Source organism: Bos indicus x Bos taurus, chromosome 18 (genome assembly GCF_003369695.1).
Source record: "Bos indicus x Bos taurus breed Angus x Brahman F1 hybrid chromosome 18, Bos_hybrid_MaternalHap_v2.0, whole genome shotgun sequence".
Taxonomy (NCBI): Eukaryota; Metazoa; Chordata; class Mammalia; order Artiodactyla; family Bovidae; genus Bos; species Bos indicus x Bos taurus.
The window spans coordinates 13,745,934-13,767,856 of NC_040093.1; the positions used below are offsets into that span (position 1 = coordinate 13,745,934).

The 21,923-nt window shown below is 39.8% G+C and overlaps 1 protein-coding gene across 1 annotated transcript; it reads left to right on the forward strand.

Moving 5' to 3' along the window:
* The first annotated feature begins 22 nt into the window (after window positions 1-22).
* On the forward strand, window positions 23-20,309 carry ZNF404 (zinc finger protein 404). The gene is given in 4 exon segments (XM_027515571.1): window positions 23-156; window positions 15,500-15,651; window positions 18,765-20,101; window positions 20,103-20,309. Coding segments are annotated over 3 exon segments (1,665 nt in total). The 5' UTR covers window positions 23-156; window positions 15,500-15,506; the 3' UTR covers window positions 20,286-20,309.
* Window positions 20,310-21,923: the final 1,614 nt, after the last annotated feature.

Sequence of the window (21,923 nt, forward strand, 5' to 3'; positions counted from 1 at the left end):
CGAGCCCTGGGTGCTCTTCCGGTGGCGGAGTCCCTACGTGTTAAGCAGATCCCCAAAACGGAACACGCTTCCATAGTCTATTTCGGTAGCCGTCTGGTGACGGGCCCTCAAGGCTGGGACGCTCCGGGCACGGATAAGACGTGTCGGTCCTCGAATGTAAGGCTCGTGTCTGCGACAGCAGCAGAGATTTATGTACCTATTGAGAAACTCGTATGTGTAGACGTGTCTCCATGAAGTGTATGTTTGTGTGTCATTATTTAATTGGGTGATGGTGCTTATTTCAATGATGCGTGGCTTTTGGATGAGCAGCAGTTGTGTGGCTGTGTGGATTGTCACTGGAACTCTTGGCTTTTGTCTCTGCCGATTCCTCGTATCTCTCCCCTCACAGCCGCATGGGGTCTGTGGCAGATAAAGGAGGGAAGCCAGAATCTTAGCGTTAGAATGGAAGAATGGAGGATCCCAGCAAGAAGACACAGATTGGATCACGAGATGAGATTTTCTGAAGCTGAATACGGCCCCAAACAGGCTTTTGGGAAGACCTAATGGCAACCCACTCCAGTACTATTGCCTGGAAAGTCCCATGGACGGAGGAGCCTGGTAGGCTGCAGTCCATGAGGCCGCTAAGAGTCGGACAGGACTGATCGATTTCCCTTTCACTTTTCACTTTCCTGCACTGGAGAAGGAAATGGCAACCCACTCCAGTGTTCTTGCCTGGAGAATCCCAGGGATGGGGGAGCCCGGTGGGCTGCTGTCTATGGGGTCGCACAGAGTCGGATACGACTGAAGCGACTTAGCAGCAGCAGCAATGACGTCCTGGAGAAGGTAATGGCACCCCACTCCAGTACTCTTGCCTGGAAAATCCCATGGACGGAGGAGTCTGGTAGGCTGCAGTCCATGGGATCGCTGAGGGTCGGACACGGCTGAGCGACTTCACTTTCACTTTTCACTTTCATGTATTGGAGAAGGAAATGGCAACCCACTCCAGTGTTCTTGGCTGGAGAATCCCAGGGACGGCGGAGCCTGGTGGGCTGCCGTCTATGGGGTCGCACAGAGTCAGACACGACTGAAGCGACTCAACAGCAACGGCAACAATGACGTCTAGGAGTGGGTTTCCTCCTGGGAGGGTCCCCTTTGAAAGTTTCGAGGGGCCAGCTATGTTTCACTGCCACAGCATTTCCAAAACTCTGGCCCCAGAAGCCTGCTGTCAATTCCACAGATTCCACCCTAGACATCAGTTACCCCAGCCTCTCACACACTGGGAAAGGTCAACGCTGTTCTAGCCTCCTTCCTATTCCCATCTGGTTGTTTATGGTGAACTGGATGAGGGGGGGTGGGGGGGCGAGTTTTGTAAATGAGTGTGCTCTCCAAGAAAATGCTGATGTCTCATGTTCATTTTCTCTTTTCTTAGTGCTGCATGTCTCTAAAAAATAGGATCCTGAGAGAGGAAAGAATTTTTGTTAAACTAAAAGTTTAAGTTAAAGTGAGTTTGTGTTTTCTCATTGGTAAAATACACTTTAATTTTAAAGGCATATGATCCTTCTTTCCCTGGGGATGAAATATACTGTCTGATAGTAACATATCTGTAAGTCATAGGGCCATGCAGATTAATCACCCTTGTCAGGGTCCCCAGGCCCTTCTGTCTCTAAATTATTTAACCTGTGCCTAACATCAGTCCTGTGATCATGTTAGTTTTTGTGGAAAAAGTGATGGGATGTCACTACTATGGTTCCATTTTATCATTTAAGACTCCATTGTAGCAGACTGGAGCTAGAGACTTGCCTTGTGGGCTTGATGAAGTAAGTGGCAATGTTGGAGAATTTCCTGTTGCAAGAAATGGCAGGCAGCTTCTAGGACCTGAGGGTGTCCTCCAGCTGACAGCCATAAAAAAATTGAGGCCATCATTCATCTAGCCACAAGGATATGAATTCTGCCAACAATCTGAATAAACTTGGAATTGAATTCTTCCCCAGTTGAGCCTCTGAATGAGAACACAGCCCAGCTGACACCCGTTTGTAACCTCAAGACCAGCCTGAGGAGAGCACCCAGTGAAACTGTGTCCAGACTCCAAGTCCACAAAACACCATGAGATAATAAATGTGTGTTGTGTTAAGATATATTTATGGTTAATTTGTTATGGCAGCAATTGAAAACCACTACCACAGGAAAGACTGGGTAGACTGGAAGAGACTGAGGAGAAATAACAAACAGTCTGGAACTTCCCTGATGGTCCAGTTGCTAAGACTCTGTTCCCAATACAGGAGGCCCAGGTTCGATTCCGAGTTAGGGAACTAGATCCCACATGCCACAACTAAGTGTTAGCATACCACAACTAAAGATCCCACATGCCGCAACTAAGACCCATTGCAGCCAAATAAATAAATATTGTGGGGTGGGAAGAAATAATAGCCAAATGCAATGTGGGATCATGTATAGGATCCTGGAAAAGAAAAAGGACATTAATGGAGGGAAACTGGTGATATTTGAATAAGATATGCCATTGATAGTATCTACTATACCAGTGTTAATTTCATAGTTTTGATAATCCTAAGATGTCAACAGTAAGTTGAGGGATATACAGGAAACCCTCTGTACTACTCTTGCAAATTTTCTCTAAGTCTACAATAAGTAGAAATAAAAATTAAACCAGAAAAAAAAAGAGGAAAATTTTGGCTATCCCAAGATCATGGAGATATTTTCCTGTTTCTTCTTCCAGAAACTTTATAGCTTTAGTTTTCACATTTAGGCATATGATCCATCTTGAATTTATATGTGTGTGTGGTAGGATCAGGGTTAAAACCATTTTTTCCATACAGCTAGCCAATTGCTTTGGTACCATTTGTTGAAAAGACTTTCCTTTCTGTTCTAATTTGCAGTTAGACTTTTATTGTTTAAAAAAAAAAAGTGGCTATATATGTGCAAGTCTCTTTCTGGACTCTGTTCTGTTGGTCTTTTTGTAAATCCTGTATCAGTCCCACTGTTTTAATTACAGTAATTACATAATACATATGTCTTGATGACTGGTAATATACATTCAACAACTTTGTTCTTCAAACTTGCCCTGACTGTTCTGGATTCTTAGCTGTGTGCTGTGCTTAGTCGCTCAGTCATGTCCACCTCTTTGCGACCCCATGGACTGCAGCCCACCAGGCTCCTCTGTCCATGGGGATTCTCCAGGCAAGAATACTGGAGTGGGTTGCCATGTCCTCCTCCAGGGGATCTTTCCAACCTAGTGATCAAACCAGGTTTCCCGCATTGTAGGCGGATTCTTTACCATCAGAGCCATTTCCATATAAATTTAGAATGAGTTTTATTAATGTTCTACAAAAAAGCTCCTAATATTGTTTAGGAATACATTGAATCAATAGATCAATTTAGAGAAAATTGGTCATCTTAAAATTGATTCTTCCAGTTCATAAACATGAAATAAGTTTCCATTTATTTAATTCTTCTTTCTTTTCTTAATGTTTTGCTTTTGGTCTATAAGTTGAAAACACTTCTTTTGTTAGGTTCATTTCAAAGTGTTTCATATTTTTCTTATTTTTTATACTGTTCAGATTTTTTAAATTTCATTTTCAATAACTTTGTTTTAATATAATTGTTTTATACTGTGACCTTTTATTTAACAAACTTCCTAATATTCATGTATTAATAGTTTATAGAATTGAAAAAATTTTTTTCTATGTACAAAATGATGTTATCTGCAAATAAAACTGGCTGTACCTCTTTCCTTCCAATCTTCATACCTTTCATCTCACTTTTTCTCGTATGGTATTAGAGAGGTCTTCTAGTAGAAAGTTAAATGGAAGTGGTAAAAGTGGACACCCTGCCTTGTTCCTGAGCTCAGGGCAGTGGTCCATATTTCACCTCCCAGTTTTATTCTGCCAGATCCCTTTTATCAAATTAAAGAAGTTCACTTCCATTCCTAGTTTGAAGGATTTTTATCATGAACTGATGTTGAATATTATAAATGGTTTTTCTGCATTTAATGAAATCATTGAATAGTTTTTCTCCTTTATTATTTTTTAAAATAATTTTATGTATTTTTATTTTTGGCTATGCTAGGTCTTCACGGGCTGCATGGGCTTTTCTCTAGTTGCTGCAAGTGGGGGCTACTCTTTGTTGTGGTGCACGGGCTTTTCATTGTAGTGGCTTCTCTTGTCATGGAGCACAGAGTTCCCTGATAACTCAGTTGGTAAGAATCTGCCTGCAATGCAGGAGTCCCTGGTTCGATTTCCTGGGTCGTTTCAATTCCTGGGTCGGGAGATTCCTGGGTCAGGAGATTCCCTGGAGAAGGGATAGGCTATCCACTTCAGTGTTCTTGGGCTTCCCTTGTGGCTCGGCTGATAAAGAATCTGCCCACAATGCAGGAGACCTGGGTTCAATCCCTGGGTTGGGACAATCCCCTGGAGAAGGGAAAGGCTACCCACTTCAGTATTCTGGCCTAGAGAAGTTCATGGGGTCAATAAAGAGTCGGACTTGACTGAGTGACTTTCACTTTCACAGGGCTCTAGGGCACTGGGGCTCAGTAGTTTTGGCTTCCAGGCTCTAGAGCTCAAGCTCAATAGTTGTGGCACACTGGCTTACCTGCTTCACAACATGTGGGATCTTCCTGTATCAGGGATGGAACCTGTGCCTTCTGTATTGGCAGGTGGATGGATTCTTTACCACTGATCCACCAGGGTAACTCTGTCTTATTTAAAGTTGGAAGATTACATTGATTGCTTTTTGAAAATTAAGTGACTTTGCATTTCTAGAATAAATCTCTTGCTCATACATATCAGTGGCCTCTTGCTAATAGTTTATTTAATAGTCTTGCATCTACATTCATGAGAGAGATATACTGTAGTTTTCCTTTCCTATAATGTCCTTGTCAGGTTTTGATGTCATAATTATGGACCTCATGATGTGGTCCATTTTGGGGGTTTGTTTTCTAGAAAAGATAGTTTGGTTGGCATTTTTAATTCCTTAAGTGTTTGGAGAATTTGCCACTGAAGCCTCTGGGCCTGACATTTTATGGGAAGGTCCTTAATACAGATTTAATTTCTTTAATAAATCTATATTCAGATTTTCCATTTTTTATATCAGTTTTTTTATATCAGTTTTAATAAATTGTGTTTTCAAGAAATTTTTAAATTGCATCTACATTTTCAAGTTTATTGTCATAGAGTTCATAAAGTTATGTTATCAATGTATCTCTTATCAAAATAATGTCTATAATATATGTAGTGATATCTCCTTTTATATTCCTGATATGGGCAATGTTTTTCTTGACAGTATACCAAGAGGTTTATTAATCTTATCTTTTCAATGAAATAGCTTTTGGCTTTATTGATTTTTCTCTGTTATATGTCTGGGTTTTTTTTATGCCATTTGTTTCTTTTAGTATGTTTTACGTTCTGTAGACTTAATTTGTTTTTCCTTTTCTAGCTTCCAGAGATAGATCATTGTTTTTTAACCATTCTACTTTATAAAACATATGTTTATGTTTAGGTGAAGGGGATCAAAGAAGGGTAAAAAGAAAGGGAAAACATAAGTGGGCAGTCATTATAAATGCTCATGATATCTATGGGAGAAAATAAATTATGGATTTACTTGGCATTGCAGTAATTTGACAAAGTATTTTCATAATAATTTCACTACCAATTGATTTGCTATGACTTCAGTACACCTAGCAATTATCAATGGTGATGAGATAATGAATGGTATTTATCTGCAGCATTTGTGAATACAAAACAAAAACAAAAATACACATTTAAAGCTAAAAATATCTTTCGGTTTTTTATTGTTTTGTTTTTTATAATTTACTTACTTATTCTTTTGGCTGCCCTGGGTCTTCATTGTTTTGAGTGGGCTTTCTCCAGTTGCAACAAGTCAGGGCTTCTCATTGCAGTGGCTTCCCTTGTTGCAGAGCACAGGATCTAGACACATGGGCTCAGTGGTTGCAGCTTGTGGGTCTAGAGCACAGGTTCAGTAGTTGTGGTGCACGGGCTCAGTTGCCCGGTGGCATGTGGAGCCTTCCCAGACCAGGGATCAAAACCGTGTCCTCTGCTTTGGTAAGCAGATTCCCATCCAGTGGGCCACCAGGGAAGTCCTAAAAATGTCTTTGTAAGCATTGGTGTGATTGTGTCTCACAAGCTTTGTTATGCCATACTTTCATTATCATTTAGCTTGAAATATTTCCTAGGTTTTTTGCACATTCATGCTTCCATCTAGGATTATTTTCCTTTTGCCTGACTTCTGTTCTTTAGTATTTCTTGTATTATGGGTCTGTTGATACGAAATTCTCTCAGCTGACTTCGCTGGTGGCTCAGATGGTAAAGCATCTGCCTACAATGCAGGAGACCTGGGTTCAATCCCTGGGTCAGGAAGATCTCCTGGAGAAGGAAAGGGCAACCCACTCCAGTATTTTTGCTTGGAAAATCCCTTGGACGGAGGAACCTGGTAGGCTACAGTCCATGGGGTCACAAAGAGTCGGACACGACTGAGCAACTTCACTTTGTTAAAAAAAAAAAAATCATTATTTCACCTTTCTTTCTGAACGATATCTTCTCTGGGTATAAGAGTCAGAGTTCTCAGGGTTTTTCCTTTTAGCACTTTTTAAACACATGGTTCCATTTTTCAGGCTGCTAAAGATTCTCTTGAGATATGGACTGTTTTTCTTGTTTATTTATAACAGATGTCTTTTTTTTTTAAACTACATACCTTTAATATATGTGTTTCAGCTTTGTTTCTTAACAATTTGGCCAAGATGTGCCTAGGTATGGATTCCATTATTTCAACTGGTTAGGTTTGCTGAGCTTTTTCATTTATATATCAAGATATTTCATGACAGTTGCACATTTTGTCCATTATTTCTTCAAATAAATTTTCTGTTCTATTTTGTTTTAGATGTTCATTTCTACATTTTGGCAGTTTCTTGTATTTCTCTTACGTTCAGCTCTGTTCTTTTTTTCTCTCAGTATAAGATTATTGTTAATTTAACTTTATGTTAATTAAAACAGTTTTCTGCTGTTAAATCATCCTGTACAGTTTTAATTTTCAGTAATATATTTTGGAAGAAATGGAGTAGCCATCATGGTCAACAAAAGAGTCCAAAATGCAGTACTTGGATGCAAGCTCAAAAACGACAGAATGATCTCTGTTCATTTCCAGGGCAAACCATTCAATATCACGGTAATCCAAGCCTATGCCCCAACCAGTAACGCTGAAGAAGCTGAAGTTGAACAGTTCCATGAAGACCTACAAGTCCTTTTCATTATAGGGGACTGGAATGCAAAAGTAGGAGGTCAAGAAACACCTGGAGTAACAGGCAAATTTGGCCTTGGAATACGGAATGAAGCAGGGCAAAGGCTAATAGAGTTTTGCCAAGAGAACCCACTGGTCATAGCAAACACCTTCTTCCAACAACACAAGAGAAGACTCTACACATGGACATCACCAGATTGTCAACACTGAAATCAGATTGATTATATTATTTGCAGCCAAAGATGGAGAAGCTCTATACAGTCAGCAAAAACAAGACCGGGAGCTGACTGTGGCTCAGATCATGAACTCCTTATTGCCAAATTCAGATTTAAATTGAAGAAAGTGGGGAAAACCACTAGACCATTCAGGTATGACCTAAATCAAATCCCTTATGATTATACAGTGGAAGTGAGAAATAGATTTAAGGGACTAGATCTAATAGACAGAGTGCCTGATGAACTATGGAATGAGGTTCGTGACATTGTACAGGAGACAGGGATCAAGACCATCCCCATGCAAAAGAAATGCAAAAAAGCAAAATGGCTGTCTGAGGAGGCCTTACAAATAGCTGTGAAAGGAAGAGAAGCGAAAAGCAAAGGAGAAAATGACAGATATAAGCATCTGAATGGAGAGTTCCAAAGAATAGCAAGGAGAGATAAGAAAGCCTTCCTCAGTGATCAATGCAAAGAAATAGAGGAAAATAACAGAATGGGAAAAACTAGAGATCTCTTCAAGAAAATTAGAGATACCAAGAGAACATTTCATGCAAAGATGGGCTCAATTAAGGACAGAAATGGTATGGACCTAACAGAAGCAGAAGATATTAAGAAGAGCTGGCAAGAATACACAGAAGAACTATACAAAAAAAGAGCTTCATAACCCAGATAATCACGATGGTGTGATCACTCATCTAGAGCCATTCATCCTGGAATGAAGTCAAGTGGGCCTTAGAAAGCATCACAACCAACAAAGTTAGTGGAGGTAATGGAATTCCAGTGGAGCTATTTCAAATCCTGAAAGGTGATGCTGTGAAAGTGCTGCACTCAATATGCCAGCAAATTTGGAAAACTTAGCAGTGGCCACAGGACTGGAAAAGGTCAGTTTTCATTCCAATCCCAAAGAAAGGCAATACCAAAGAATGCTCAAACTACTGCACAATTGCACCCATCTCACACCCTAGTAAAGTAATACTCAAAATTCTCCAAGCCAGGCTTCAGCAATACGTGAATCGTGAACTTCCAGATGTTTAAGCTGGTTTTAGAAAAGGCAGAGGAACCAGAGATCAAATTGTCAACATCTGCTGGATCATCGAAAAAGCAAGAGAGTTCCAGAAAAACATCTATTTCTGCTTTATTGACTATGCCAAAGCCTTTGACTGTGTGGATCACAATAAACTGTGGGAAATTCTGAAAGAGATGGGAATACCAGACCATCTGACCTGCCTCTTGAGAAATTTGTATGCAGGTCAGGAAGCAACAGTTAGAACTGGACATGGGCCAACAGACTGGTTCCAAATAGGAAAAGGAGTACGTCAAGGCTGTATATTCACCCTGCTTATTTAACTTATATACAGAGTACATCATGAGAAACGCTGGGCTGGAAGAAACACAAGCTGGAATCAAGATTGCCAGGAGAAATATCAATAACCTCAGATGTGCAGATGACACCACCCTTATGGCAGAAAGTGAAGAGGAACTAAAAAGCCTCTTGACGAAGGTGAAAGAGGAGAGTGAAAAAGTTGACTTAAAGCTCCACATTCAGAAAACGAAGATCATGGCATCTGGTCCCATCACTTCATGGGAAATAGATGGGGAAACAGTGGAAACAGTGTCAGACTTTATTTTTTGGGGCTCCAAAATCACTGCAGATGGTGATTGCAGCCATGAAATTAAAAGACGCTTACTCCTTGGAAGGAAAGTTATGACCAACCTGGACAGCATATTGAAAAGCAGAGACATTACTTTGCCAACAAAGGTCTGTCTAGTCAAGGCTATAGTTTTTCCAGTGGTCACATATGGATGTGAAAGTTGGACTGTGAAGAAAGCTGAGTGCCGAAGAATTGATGCTTTTGAACTATGATGTTGGAGAAGACTTGAGAGTCCCTTGGACTGCAAGGAGGTCCAATCAGTCCATCCTAAAGGAGATCAGTCCTGGGTATTCATTGGAAGGACTGATGCTGAAGCTGAAACTCCAATATTTTGGCCACCTCATGCGAAGAGTTGACTCACTGGAAAAGACCCTGATTCTGGGAGGAATTGGGGGCAGAAGGAGAAGGGGACAACAAAGGATGAGATGGCTGGATGGCATCACCGACTCGATGGACATGAGTTTGAGTGAATTCCGGGAGTTGGTGATGGACAGGGAGGCCTGGCGTGCTGTGATTTCATGGGGTCGCAAAGAGTCGGACACGACTGAGCAACTGAACTGAACTGAATATATTTTTATAAGTATAAAATATCCATGTGATTCTTGTTTTAAGAGTCTTAACCTCTATTGATATGCTCCATTTTGCATTCCATATTTTTCATCTTTTCCTCTCTTTTCTTTAGCATGTTCATCATAATATCTTCAAATCCTGTCTGTTAGCTCCACTGACTGGATTATCTTTGGGTTTATTTCTATTGAGACTTTTCTTTCTTGATTATCAGTAACATTTTCCTGTTTCTTTGCATTTTCATTAAGTTTTATCATAGACTGGCATTGTGAATAACATATTATTGACACTCTGAATTATGTTATCTTCCTTTAATAAGCCTACAGTCAGGGTTTCTCAGCCTTAGCACTGTTGATATTTTTGACTAGAAAATTCTTTATTGTGGGGGGCTTTCCTGTGTGTTGTAGGGTGTTTAGTAGCATCCCTAGTCTCTACCCACTAGATAGTAGCCTCCCTCCACACATTTTGACAACCTAGTATGTCTCCAGACATTGCCACGTGTGCCCTGAGGAGCAGGATCACCCCCAATTGAGAACCAGTGATCGGCCCATTTTAAATATCTACTTCATTTTCTTTTTTTAATTTTGGCTATGCTGGATCTTCAGAGTGGCACAAGTCTCTCTAGTTGCGGTGCAAGGGGTTAGTTGCCCTGCAGCATGTGGGGTCGTAGTTTCCTTACCAGGGATTGAACCTGTGTTCCCTGCATTGGAAGGTGGATTTTTAACTGCTGGACCACCAGGGAATTCCCTTACTTCATTTCCATTATATAAATGAATACATTTTATTTAATTAATTACCCATCTAAGTACCTTTAGACTTTTCTCCAGCTTTTTTTTTTTTTTTCATTTTAACTAGTGTCTGTCATCATATTCCTTTATACATTTCTAGGCACGTTTTACTGTTATTTTTTTGATGAAGACTCTGAAATGGCTTTCTATCATTAAATTATTCTTATGCATATTTTTTTTGTACAAGTCTCAACTTCAGTAGGTTTTCATAGGTCTAAAGGACAGCATGAGCATAAGGTTCTTGTTTTCCTACAGCCTTATTAATACATGGTGCATCATTAATTTTTAAAATCTGACAGTAGAATACCTGCGAAATGGTACTCTTTATTTAAAACATCTTTAATAGGTCTTTTGGCAGGTGATATCTTAATTACCTGTGCTCAGATTTCATACAATGGAACAACAACAACAAAAAAAAAACTGGGTGTCAGAGACAACAGTTAAAGTTGAGTTTATAATTATAGAAATGTTGGAGAAGGAAATGGCAACCCACTCCAGTGTTCTTGCTTGGAGAATCCCAGGGACGGGGGAGCCTGGTGGGCTGCAGTCTATGGGGTCGCACAGAGTCGGACACGACTGAAGCGACTTAGCAGCAGCAGTGACTATATAACATCCAGCTGAAGACTAGCCAGGGGGGTACTCTTTCTGCCCCCTTCTGATGCCTATGTCAGAAGCTTTCTCTGTCTCCTTTATACTTTAATAAAACTTTATTACACACACACACACAAATTATAGAAATGTGCTTCAAAACACATCACTTCTACTTACTGCTTATTATATGGGGAGATATCTTTACTTCTTTGAGCTTCTATTTCCCCATCTGTTGAACTGAGTTAATAATTACATTTTAGGATTAAAAGTTAATGTGTATAGAGCAGCTATCACATAGAAGGTTGCAAAAATCTATGTGTTGCTATACAGCTATAGTGAGCATAAATTCACCTCTCTCTTGTGGGTACTGGGTGGGTTGGGAGCAGGGGATGTGGGGGAGCACAGGAAATAATTCATGTCAGAAAGCAAAGTGGATCCTGATGGGAAAAACCCAGGTTGGTCACCCCAGGGGACCTTGAGAGTCAAGTTCAGGCTTCATATGGGCAGGCAGTTTTAGAGTAGTTACGTTTTTCAGATTGGTCTCTACTGTTTTCTGCCTTTTGTGTAGCAGAGTCCAGATCCACTGGGAGGCCATGAGCTTATTGAAGTTTTTGTTGTATGGCCTGGTCTCAACCCTGGCAGGTAGGGCTGGACTGGGGAGGATCCACTCATTGTGACTGGACAACCCAGGCTGGGTACATGTGGTGTGATCAGAATTAGAAATAGGCCAGAGAGGTGTGTCTGGAACTGGCTTTGCCTCAGAGAGCCCCTGCTGTGTATCCACACTTGTGTGGCTTGTTTCCTAGGCATAAGAAAGGGTGGTTGGATTTGTCTGGGGGGGGTGTGTGTGTGTGTGTGAGTTAGTCACTCAGTTGTGTTCAACTCTTTGTGATCCCATGGACTGTAGACTGCCAGGCTCCTCTGTCCCTGGGGTTTCCCAAGCAAGACTACTGAGTGGGTTGCCATTTCCTTCCCCAGGAGATCTTCCCAACCCAGGATTGAACCCATCTCCTGCATTGCAGGCCAATTCTTTACCACCTGAGCTATCAGGGAAGCCGGAATTGTCTGGACTCCTACTCATATTCCCTGACATGTGTTTATGTGTTTGGGAAGGGGAAGAGTGGCAAGGACAATGGGAAGCAGGAATAAAGAAGAAAAAAGAAAGGCTCTCATATCTTAATTTTTGGAGTTCTGAGCTACGCTGGGTCTCGAAGCTTCTTTTTCCTCCCTCAGCTCTGGCTTCTCTGGACTCAGCTTCTGAGAATGATTGGCAATTCTAAAATCATGGCCCTAGTAAGTGGATGTCTCTATTTCCTTCCTGAAATATAGTTTTTAATTCAGGTAATATTTTCATTCTTTAGCCCCAAATCTTCTTCTTAGGGAAGCTGTATCTCTAAGCCAATTTTCACTTTTTCCCTTTACAGAGAATGATTGTGTCCTCTCTGTTTGCTCCCTTTTTTTGAACTGGTTTTTCAGTTTTTCATCAAATAATTTATGTATCTTATATGTTCAGTCTTCTCTTAGGGGCAGTGTTGGAGCAGTGAAGGGGTAGAGTACCTTGAAGGAAATATTGGAGCTTCCCTTATTGGGCTTGTAGTTTAATTATATAAAAATGGTGGTCCTCTTTGACCAGAAGAGGGAGAACTTTCTCCACTGTTTCCCAGGTAGATAAGGGAGAGAGGTTGAGGGCAGTAGGAGAAGGGGCCAACAGAGGATGAGATGGTTGGATGGCATCACTGATTCAATAGACATGAATTTGAACAAAACTCCAGGAGATAGTGAAGGACAGGGAAGCCTGACATGCTGTAGTACATGGGGGTCACAGAGTCAGACAAAACTTAGGGACTGAACAACAACAAAGGGTGAATTTGGTTATGAATGGTCTCAGTCTCAGTGTGGGATGAGACTTCAGCTTTGAAAAGCTTTTAGGTTTGGGTTGAAATGGAGTTGGTCCCTTCCTAGAAAGAGAGAGAGGTGGGGTTCTGGCTAAGGAATCACTGAGAAATGAATAGGGTTCTGAGGTCCATTATGTGGTGGAAGAGAAATTGCTGGTCTTGAGTGATTCAGTATTATTCTGGATCATTCTATATTAGTGTGTTCTAACTCAAGAACCAGAAGTTCAATAAGAGATTGTAAAAAGGAAGATCACTGGGAACCACATCCGCTGGATAATACTAAACTTTGAGGAAGAGGTCAGGATTTTTGTCCAGCCGAAATACTATAATAGTATATATGTTATTATTAATAACCTAACACTTTAAGAAAGATTAAACCTGATGTCTATGAAAAACCTGATGTTTATGAAAGTGTAAATTTGTCAGAATAAGGGAAATACTTATGATATAATCTGACATATAATATGCTTGTGTCTTGACAATAATGGATGCCCTTCTCCAATTAGATAAAATTGTTTGGATTCTTTTTTAGTCAAGAATCCCCACGTTGATTCTTCCCTGCTGATCCAGCGGTTAAGACTCCGTGCTTCACTGCAGGGGGCAGGGCTTCCATCCCTGGTCGGGGAACTAAGATCCCATATGCTGGACGGCACAGCCAAAAAATAAAAAATAAAACATTAAAAGAAAGAATCCCCAAGTTTCAGCATAATAATTTGGGCTATAGTATAAATTATATGTTATCTTACTAGCTATAAACATTGGTATATCTGGAAAGTTGTTTAAATTTAGTTATTGATCTCTATTTAAAAGTGAAATAGAGATTGATGGTTTTGGAAAACTCAGCAGTGGCTACAGAACTGGAAAATGTCAGTTTTCATTCCAATCCCAAAGAAAGGCAATGCCAAAGAATGCTCAAACTACCGCATAATTGCACTCATCTCACATGCTAGCAAAGTAATGCTCAAAATTCTCCAACCCAGGCTTCAGCAATACGTGAACCGTGAACTTCCAAATGTTCAAGCTGGTTTTAGAAAAGGCAGAGGAACATGAAATCAAGTTGCGAACATCTGTTGCATCATCAAAAAAGCAAGAGTTCCGGAAAAACATCGATTTCTGCTTTATTGACTATACCAAAGCCTTTGACTGTGTGGGTCACAACAAACTGTGGAAAATTCTTAAAGAGATGGGAATACCAGACCACTTGACCTGCCTCTTGAGAAATCTGTATGCAGGTCAAGAAGCAACAGGTAGTACCAGACATGGAACAACAGACTGGTTCCAAATTGGGGAAGGAGTGAGTCAAGGCTGTATATTTTTACCCTGCTTATTTAACTTCTATGCAGAGTACATCATGCAAAATGCCAGGCTGGATGAAGCACAAGCTAGAATCAAGACTGCTGGGAGAAATATCAATAACCTCAGATATGCAGATGACACCACCCTTATGGCAGAAAGCAAAGAAGAACTGAAGAGCCTCTTGATGAAAGTGAAAGAGGAGAGTGAAAAAGCTGGCTTAAAACTCAACATTCAAAAAACTAAGATCATCACCAGTCCAAGTTCGATGCATGAAACAGGGCACTCAAAGCCAGTGCACTGGGACAACCCTGAGGGATGGGGTGGGGAGGGAGGTGGGAGGGTGGTTCAGGATGGGGGACACATGTACACTCATGGCTGCAATGTATGGCGAAAACCACCACAATATTGTAAAGTAATTAGCCTCAAATTAAAATAAATAAATAAATTAAAAAAAAAAAAAAAACTAAGACCATGGCATTCAGTTTCATCACTTCATGGCAAATAGATGGGGAAACAATGGAAATAGTGAGAGACTTTATTTTCTTGGGCTCCAAAATCATTGCATATGGTGACTGCAGCCATAAAATAAAAGACACTTATTCCTTGGAAGGAAAGTTATGACCAACCTAGATAGCATATTAAAAAGCAGAGACATTACTTTGTCGACAAAGGTCCGTCTAGTCAAGGCTATGGTTTTTCCAGTAGTCATGTATGGATGTGAGAGTTGGACCATAAAGAAAGCTGAACACTTTTGAACTATGGTGTTGGAGAAGACTCTTGAGAGTCCCTTGGACTGCAAGGACATCCAACCAGTCAATCCCAAAGGAAATCACTCCTGAATATTGGGAGGATTGATGCTGAAGCTGAAGCTCCAATACTTTGGCCATCTGATGCAAAGAACTGACTCAATGGAAAAGACCTGATGCTGGGAAAGATGGAAGGCAGGAGGAGAAGGGGACAACAGAGGATGAGATGGTTGGATGGCATCACCGACTCGATTGACATGAGTTTGAGCAAGCTCTGGGAGTTGGTGATGGACAGAGAAGTCTGGCGTGCTGCAGTCCATGGGGTCACAAAGAGTCAGACATGACTGAGCAACTGAACTGAGGCACTGTACTTCAGATACACTAATTTATTTCTTTTCATCTAACTATGTCATGATCTTTAACTTCAGCTTACTTGTTTTTATGATATATCACCCCCTGCTGCAACTCAATATTTCATCTTGAATTTTTTTTCCACTTTTACAGATAATACATGGATCTGTCATTTCAGATGCCTCTTACATTCAGTGATGTGTCCATAGACTTCTCTCAGGAGGAGTGGGAATGCCTAAATTCAGATCAGAAGAATTTGTACAGAGATGTGATGTTGGAGACTTATACTAACTTGGTATCACTGGGTAAGGACATCTGCCTGGAATAATGTAGAATCTGCTGTCTGGAATATCCACTTTCTTTACTGTATATTTTATGCTCTGTGTCAATACACTCACAAAATTTCTGCTCCATATTCTCAAAGGACTATTTTGGGCGTTGTTAGATGGAAATGGGCTCCTCCATTCAGCACCTACATCTCCCCTTTCCTTCATTTACCATCCTACCTCCTTCTGATCCATCCTGTAGTTGCTTCCTTTTCTAAATGACCAAAGGATTGAATCCTGGGATTTTTCTGCATAACTGCTGGCAAAGAAGGCAAATTTCATATTATGTATATGTTCAGAATATCTATAAATATTCTATTTTAGTTGCTAATTCACCTGTATGGAGAACAGGTAGCAAAGAGTCTGGTTTTCTCTTTACTACAAATGAGCCTTTGTAATTTTTTACATTGGTAGGGTGAATCAAGCTCATTAACTTTTTGAGTATTATTTAAAATTTTATAGCAGTGGAAATGTTGGCTTTCAGGGATTTGATAGGTTTTAGTCAGAAGTGTTGGAGAAAGCAATGGCACCCCACTCCAGTACTCTTGCCTGGAAAATCCCATGGACGGAAGAGCCTGGTTGGCTGCAGTCCATGGGGTCGCTGAGGGTCGGACACGGCTGAGCGACTTCACTTTCACTTTTCACTTTCATGCATTGGAGAAGGAAATGGCAACCCACTCCAGTGTTCTTGCCTGGAGAATCCCAGGGACGGCGGAGCCTGGTGGGCTGCCGTCTATGGGGTCGCACAGAGTTGGACACGACTGAAGTGACTTAGCAGCAGCAGCAGTCAGAAGTGTCTTTGTTCAGTTTTTAGAAAAAATAGATCATTCTCTCCTCTCTTCTGGGATTCTAATTATACTTAAGTTAGATCTTTTGAGAACTTTTCTCACAGTTCTGAGTCAATAAAGGGCTTCCCAGGTGGCACTAGTGGCAAAGAACTTGCTTGCAAATGCAGGAGACATAAGACACATGGGTTCGATCCCTAGATCAGGAAGAGCCCCTGGAGCAAGGCATGGCAACCCACTCTAGTATTCTTGTCTGGAAAATACCATGGACAGAGGAGTCTGGCAGGCTACAGTCCATAGAGTCACAAAGAATCAGACACGAATGAAGCAACTTAGCATGCACGCACCCACTGAAGCAATAAGATGTGAGAGATTAAGAGTCAGAGAGAGATAGTTGGTGATTGCCACATAATTTTCATAAACTAGATCATTAATTTTACTCAGCTGCCTTCTCCAGTGACCTTGACTTTAATCCTTACTTACTGTGATTTTCATCCGTTACCTTTTTTTAATTCAGTATTTTATTCTACAGTTAATTATGTAATACCTTATGATACAACTTGTTTTTCAGTAGTAGTTAGAAAAAATTTTGAATGCATATGTGAGTTTTAGAGTATGAAAATAAGAAGTAAAATAAATGAGGCAATATGTACTAGAGAAAAGCATCATGAAGACAGAATTAGGTGTTGGGATATAGAATAAGGGATATGAATATACTTACATTTAGCAGGGCCAGCCTTTCTGAGGAAGTGATTTCTAACCTGCCACACCTGGAGGTAGTCATTTATAGAAGCTACCTAAGAGGATTCCTGAAAGGTAGAGCATTCATGTGAAGCCACAGGCAATGGGAAACATCACAATATGTTCTTGTAGCTGAAAAGAAGCAATGTGGTCAGATATAGGGGAACAAAGATGTCAAGGGCTTGAAATTAATTTGTAGAAATAAGACAGAGTCTTCTTATTCGTGGTTATATGCTTGGGTTTCATCCTAAGATAAAGACAGACCTCCATTCGTGGTTATATATTTGGGTTTCATCCTAAGATAAAGACAGACCTTTGGAAAAATTACAGAGAGATCCATCTGGTTGTGTTGTTGTTTAGTCACTAAGTCATGTCTGACTCTTTGTGACCCCATGGACTGCAGCACAGCAGGCTCCTCTGTCCTCCACTATCTCCTGGAGTTTGCTCATGTCCATTGAGTCAATGATGCTATCTAACCATCTCATCCTCTGCTGCCCTCTTCCCCTGCCCTCAACCTTTCCCAGCATCAGGGTCTTTTCAAATGAGTCAGATCTTCACATCAGGTGGCCCAAGTATTGGAGCTTCAGCTTCAGAATCAGTCCTTCCAATCAATAGTCAGGGTTAATTTCCTTTAGGATTGACTGGTTTGATCTCCTTGCAGTCCAAGGGACTCTCAAAAGAGTCTTCTCCAGCATCACAATTTGAAAGCATCAATTATTTGGAGTTCTACCTTCTTTAAAGTCTAATTCATACCCATACATGACTACTGGAAAAACCATCTGACAGAAAACATTAAAATGTAGTTGATCAAGACCTACTCATAGATTTTGATTCACTCAGTCTCAGTGGATATCTAAAGGGTAGTATATCCACATGGAGAAGGCAATGGCACCCCACTCCAGTACTCTTGCCTGGAAAATCCCATGGATGGAGCAGCCTGGAAGGCTGCAGTCCATGGGGTCGCTGAGGGTCGGACACGACTGAGCGACTTCACTTTCAATTTTCACTTTCATGCATTGGAGAAGGAAATGGCAACCCACTCCAATGTTCTTGCCTGGAGAATCCCAGGGACGGGGGGGCCTGATGGGCTGCCGTCTATGGGATCGCACAGAATCGGACACGACTGAAGTGACTCAGCAGCAGTATATCCACAAGCTGATCATGCCTTCTATAAAACTTCTCACTGCCTCCTCCAGGTTGGTAGTCTTGAGGGTTTTAGCCCACTGTAGCTCCTTTTGCCTGGCAAAGCAATAAAGCTATTCTTTATAATAAATAAAGAATAAAATAAAAAGGGGGGAGGGTAGTATATGTAAGAAATTCCTGTGATAATTCTGATCCACAACTAATTGAGAACTACTGATTTTTCTCTTTGCCTACTCACAAATGTTACATTCTCATATGAACTTTCAGAGTCCATTGCGCCTTTAAAAAACTTTATCACAGTAATTTAGAATTTTATGGCCTTTTACTTCTAATGGATTTACTTGTCAATTTTATCATTATTCTTACTATATTTCCCCCTGTACTGGAAAAATAGCATTTGTTCATTTTCTTGTTTTCTTTCAGACTTTGATTTCACAACTGAGAACAACAAATTATCTTCAGAAAAAAGCAGTTTTGAAGTAAATTCATACCATTGGGAGATAATGAAAAGTAAAACCTTCAACCTCATGGGGTTTATTTTCAGAAATGACTCACAGAGCAGAAATCAATTTGAAGGACAACAGGCATCTCAAGTGGAACATTTTAGTCAAATGATATTCCAAAAACATATATCTCTTCCTCTGCATCAGAGAATTCACACTAAAGAGAAGTCATGTGAATGTAAGGAATGTAGGAAGGGCTTTAGGAAATATTCACATCTTACTGAAAATCTGAGAGACCACAGTGGTGTGAGACCCTATGAATGTAGAGAATGTGGAAAGGCCTTCCCAGTTCTCCAGCATTTTATTAGACATAAAAAAAGTCACACTGATTTGAAGTCCTATGAATGTAATGGATGTGAGAAAGCCTTTAGATTGTATTCACAGCTTATTCAACATCAGATAATTCATACTGGTGTGAAACCCTACAAATGTAAACAATGTGGAAAGGCCTTTAGACGTCATTCTCACCTTACTAAACATCAGAACATTCATGTTGGTTTGAAACCCTACAAATGTAAGGAATGTGGGGAAACTTTTAGGTTCTACCGACACATGTGTCTCCATCAGAAAATTCATCATGGTGTGAAACCTTATATCTGTAAGGAATGTGGAAAGGCCTTTGGTCATCATTCAAGTCTCTATCAACACAAGAAAATTCATTCTGGTGAGAAACCATATAAATGTAAACAGTGTGGAAAGGCCTTTGTTTACAGCTATCTACTTACTGAACATCAGAGAAGTCATACTGGTGAAAAGCCTCATGAATGTAAGGAATGTGGAAAGGCCTTTAGTAGGGCCTCAAGCCTTCTTAGACATAAAAGGATTCGTAGTGGTGAGAAACACTATGATTGTAAGGAATGTGGGAAGGCCTTCTGTAGAGTTTATCAATTTACACAACATCAGAGAATTCATACTGGTGAGAAGCCCCATGAATGTAAAGAATGTGGGAAGACTTTTAAGCTCCATTCTTACCTTATTAAACATCAGATCATTCACAGTGACTTGAAACCATATGAATGTAAACACTGTGGGAAAGCCTTCAATCGTGTCGGGAACCTTAAAATGCATGAGTCAATTCATACTGGGGAGAAACCTTATGAATGTAAGGAATGTGGAAAAACCTTTAGACTTAATTCTAAACTAAATTATCATCAGGCGGTCCATACTGGCTTGAAACCATATATATGTAAAGAATGTAAAAAGGCCTTCCGTTCTATATCAGGTCTTTCTCAACATAAGAGAATTCATACTGGTGAAAAAACCTTATGAATGTAAGGAATATGGTAAGGCCTTTAATCGTAGCGAGCGACTTATTCAGCATCAGAGAATTCATACTGGCGTGAAGCCACATAAATGTACGGAATGCGGGAAAGCCTTTACTCGTTGCTCTCAACTTACTCAACATCAAAGATTTCACATTGGCGAGAAACTCTTAATGTAATGAAAGTCAGCCTTTAGCCTTGGCACATCCTTTAATATTATCACTTTTCTACCACCTAACTATGTCATGCTAAAGATTATTAAACATAAATATAAATGCTTGGAAGGGTGTCTGGCTCAGAGTATTTGCTTACTATTAATAATTATTCTTTAATGATAATTACTAGTATTGTTATAAATTCACATGGAAGGAAGACCCTATGAGCATTTTAAAAATCTTTCTATCATCACTCATCCATATTTCACGTCAGAGCATTGATTTTGCACAAAATCCCATAGAATGTATTAAACAGGAAATTTTTTTATTCAGAGCTCATCCCCCTGAAGATGAATAACGGGAAGAAACCCTATGCCTTTGCTGAATGTTGAGTATATAGCTGTTGGGAAATTACAAAATGGCTTGAAGAAATTTTCTTACAGTAATTTCTGGGATACAGGTGACAGACAATTCACATTCTCTACAATTCATGGAAATTAGAGGTTTCAGTTGGGTAGCCAAAAGAGAGGTGTTGACCTGGCAAAGTTTTCCTCAAGTATTTGAAAAAGTTCACATTTACATGAATGGTACAATGGTATAATGAAGGTCTGTTTGCCTTCCACCTAGATTCAGTGTATTGCCACTCTCTCTCCATCTAAGAATGTATATATATTCACAGCTATCATATTTATAACATATTGAACATATATACATATATATGTTATATACTATAGTATATCATAGTGCTGTGCTTTTTGAGTAAATGTTTCAGGTATCACCTCACCTCTAAAAAAAAATCAACATCTCAAAAATACAACTCCTAGATTTAAAGATTATCTTCTACATGACTATTAGGCCATTGTCACCTAAAAGACATTAATACTAGACCTATAATGTTCTATAATCAGTCCATTTACAGATTTCTCCAATTATTTAAGAAATGTCTTTCAAAAGTGTTTGCTTTTTCTAAAAGCTCAAAACAAACTAAGGTCGTATATTTTATGATTATGGCAATTGAGTCTGTTTTGGTCAAGAACTTATCGTCCACCTATTTTGTGAGTCAAACTCTTTGAAGACTCAAGAGAAGTAACCCATATAATGTTGCCCATTCTAGATTTGTGCTAATTTTTCTTCAGATAGGCTTAACTTGTTTCTCTAACCTTCACATTTACTGTGAACATTATGTCTAGAGGCTTGATTAGGTATCAGATTAAACATTTTTGACAAGATAACTTCATAGACAATATTGTGTGCTCAATATTTTGTCAAATAACAGGGGGCACATAAGTGAAGCTATGTTTAATCTCCTGATGCATGTATTGACCACCAGCTCTCTTCTTTGCATCAGTACTTTTTTTTCTTTTTTTGCAGTCAAGAAGTAGTAATCCATAAAGTCACATCAGCACTCCACTTGGAAATTTAAAGTCTTTTGTATTTTAAAGAAATTAAGACCAAAAAACTTTTTATTTACTCATATATTTACCTTTTCACATGATTTTCATTCTTTCCCAATGATCTAAATTCCATTATCAATTCCTTTCAGCTTGAAGAACTTAATTTCTTGGAGTATATGTCTGCTAATGACAAATTTTCATTGTGTCTTTTACTGAAATGCCTTTGTTCTTTATGGATTCTTTTCTTTGCTACTGAATTCTGGGTCTT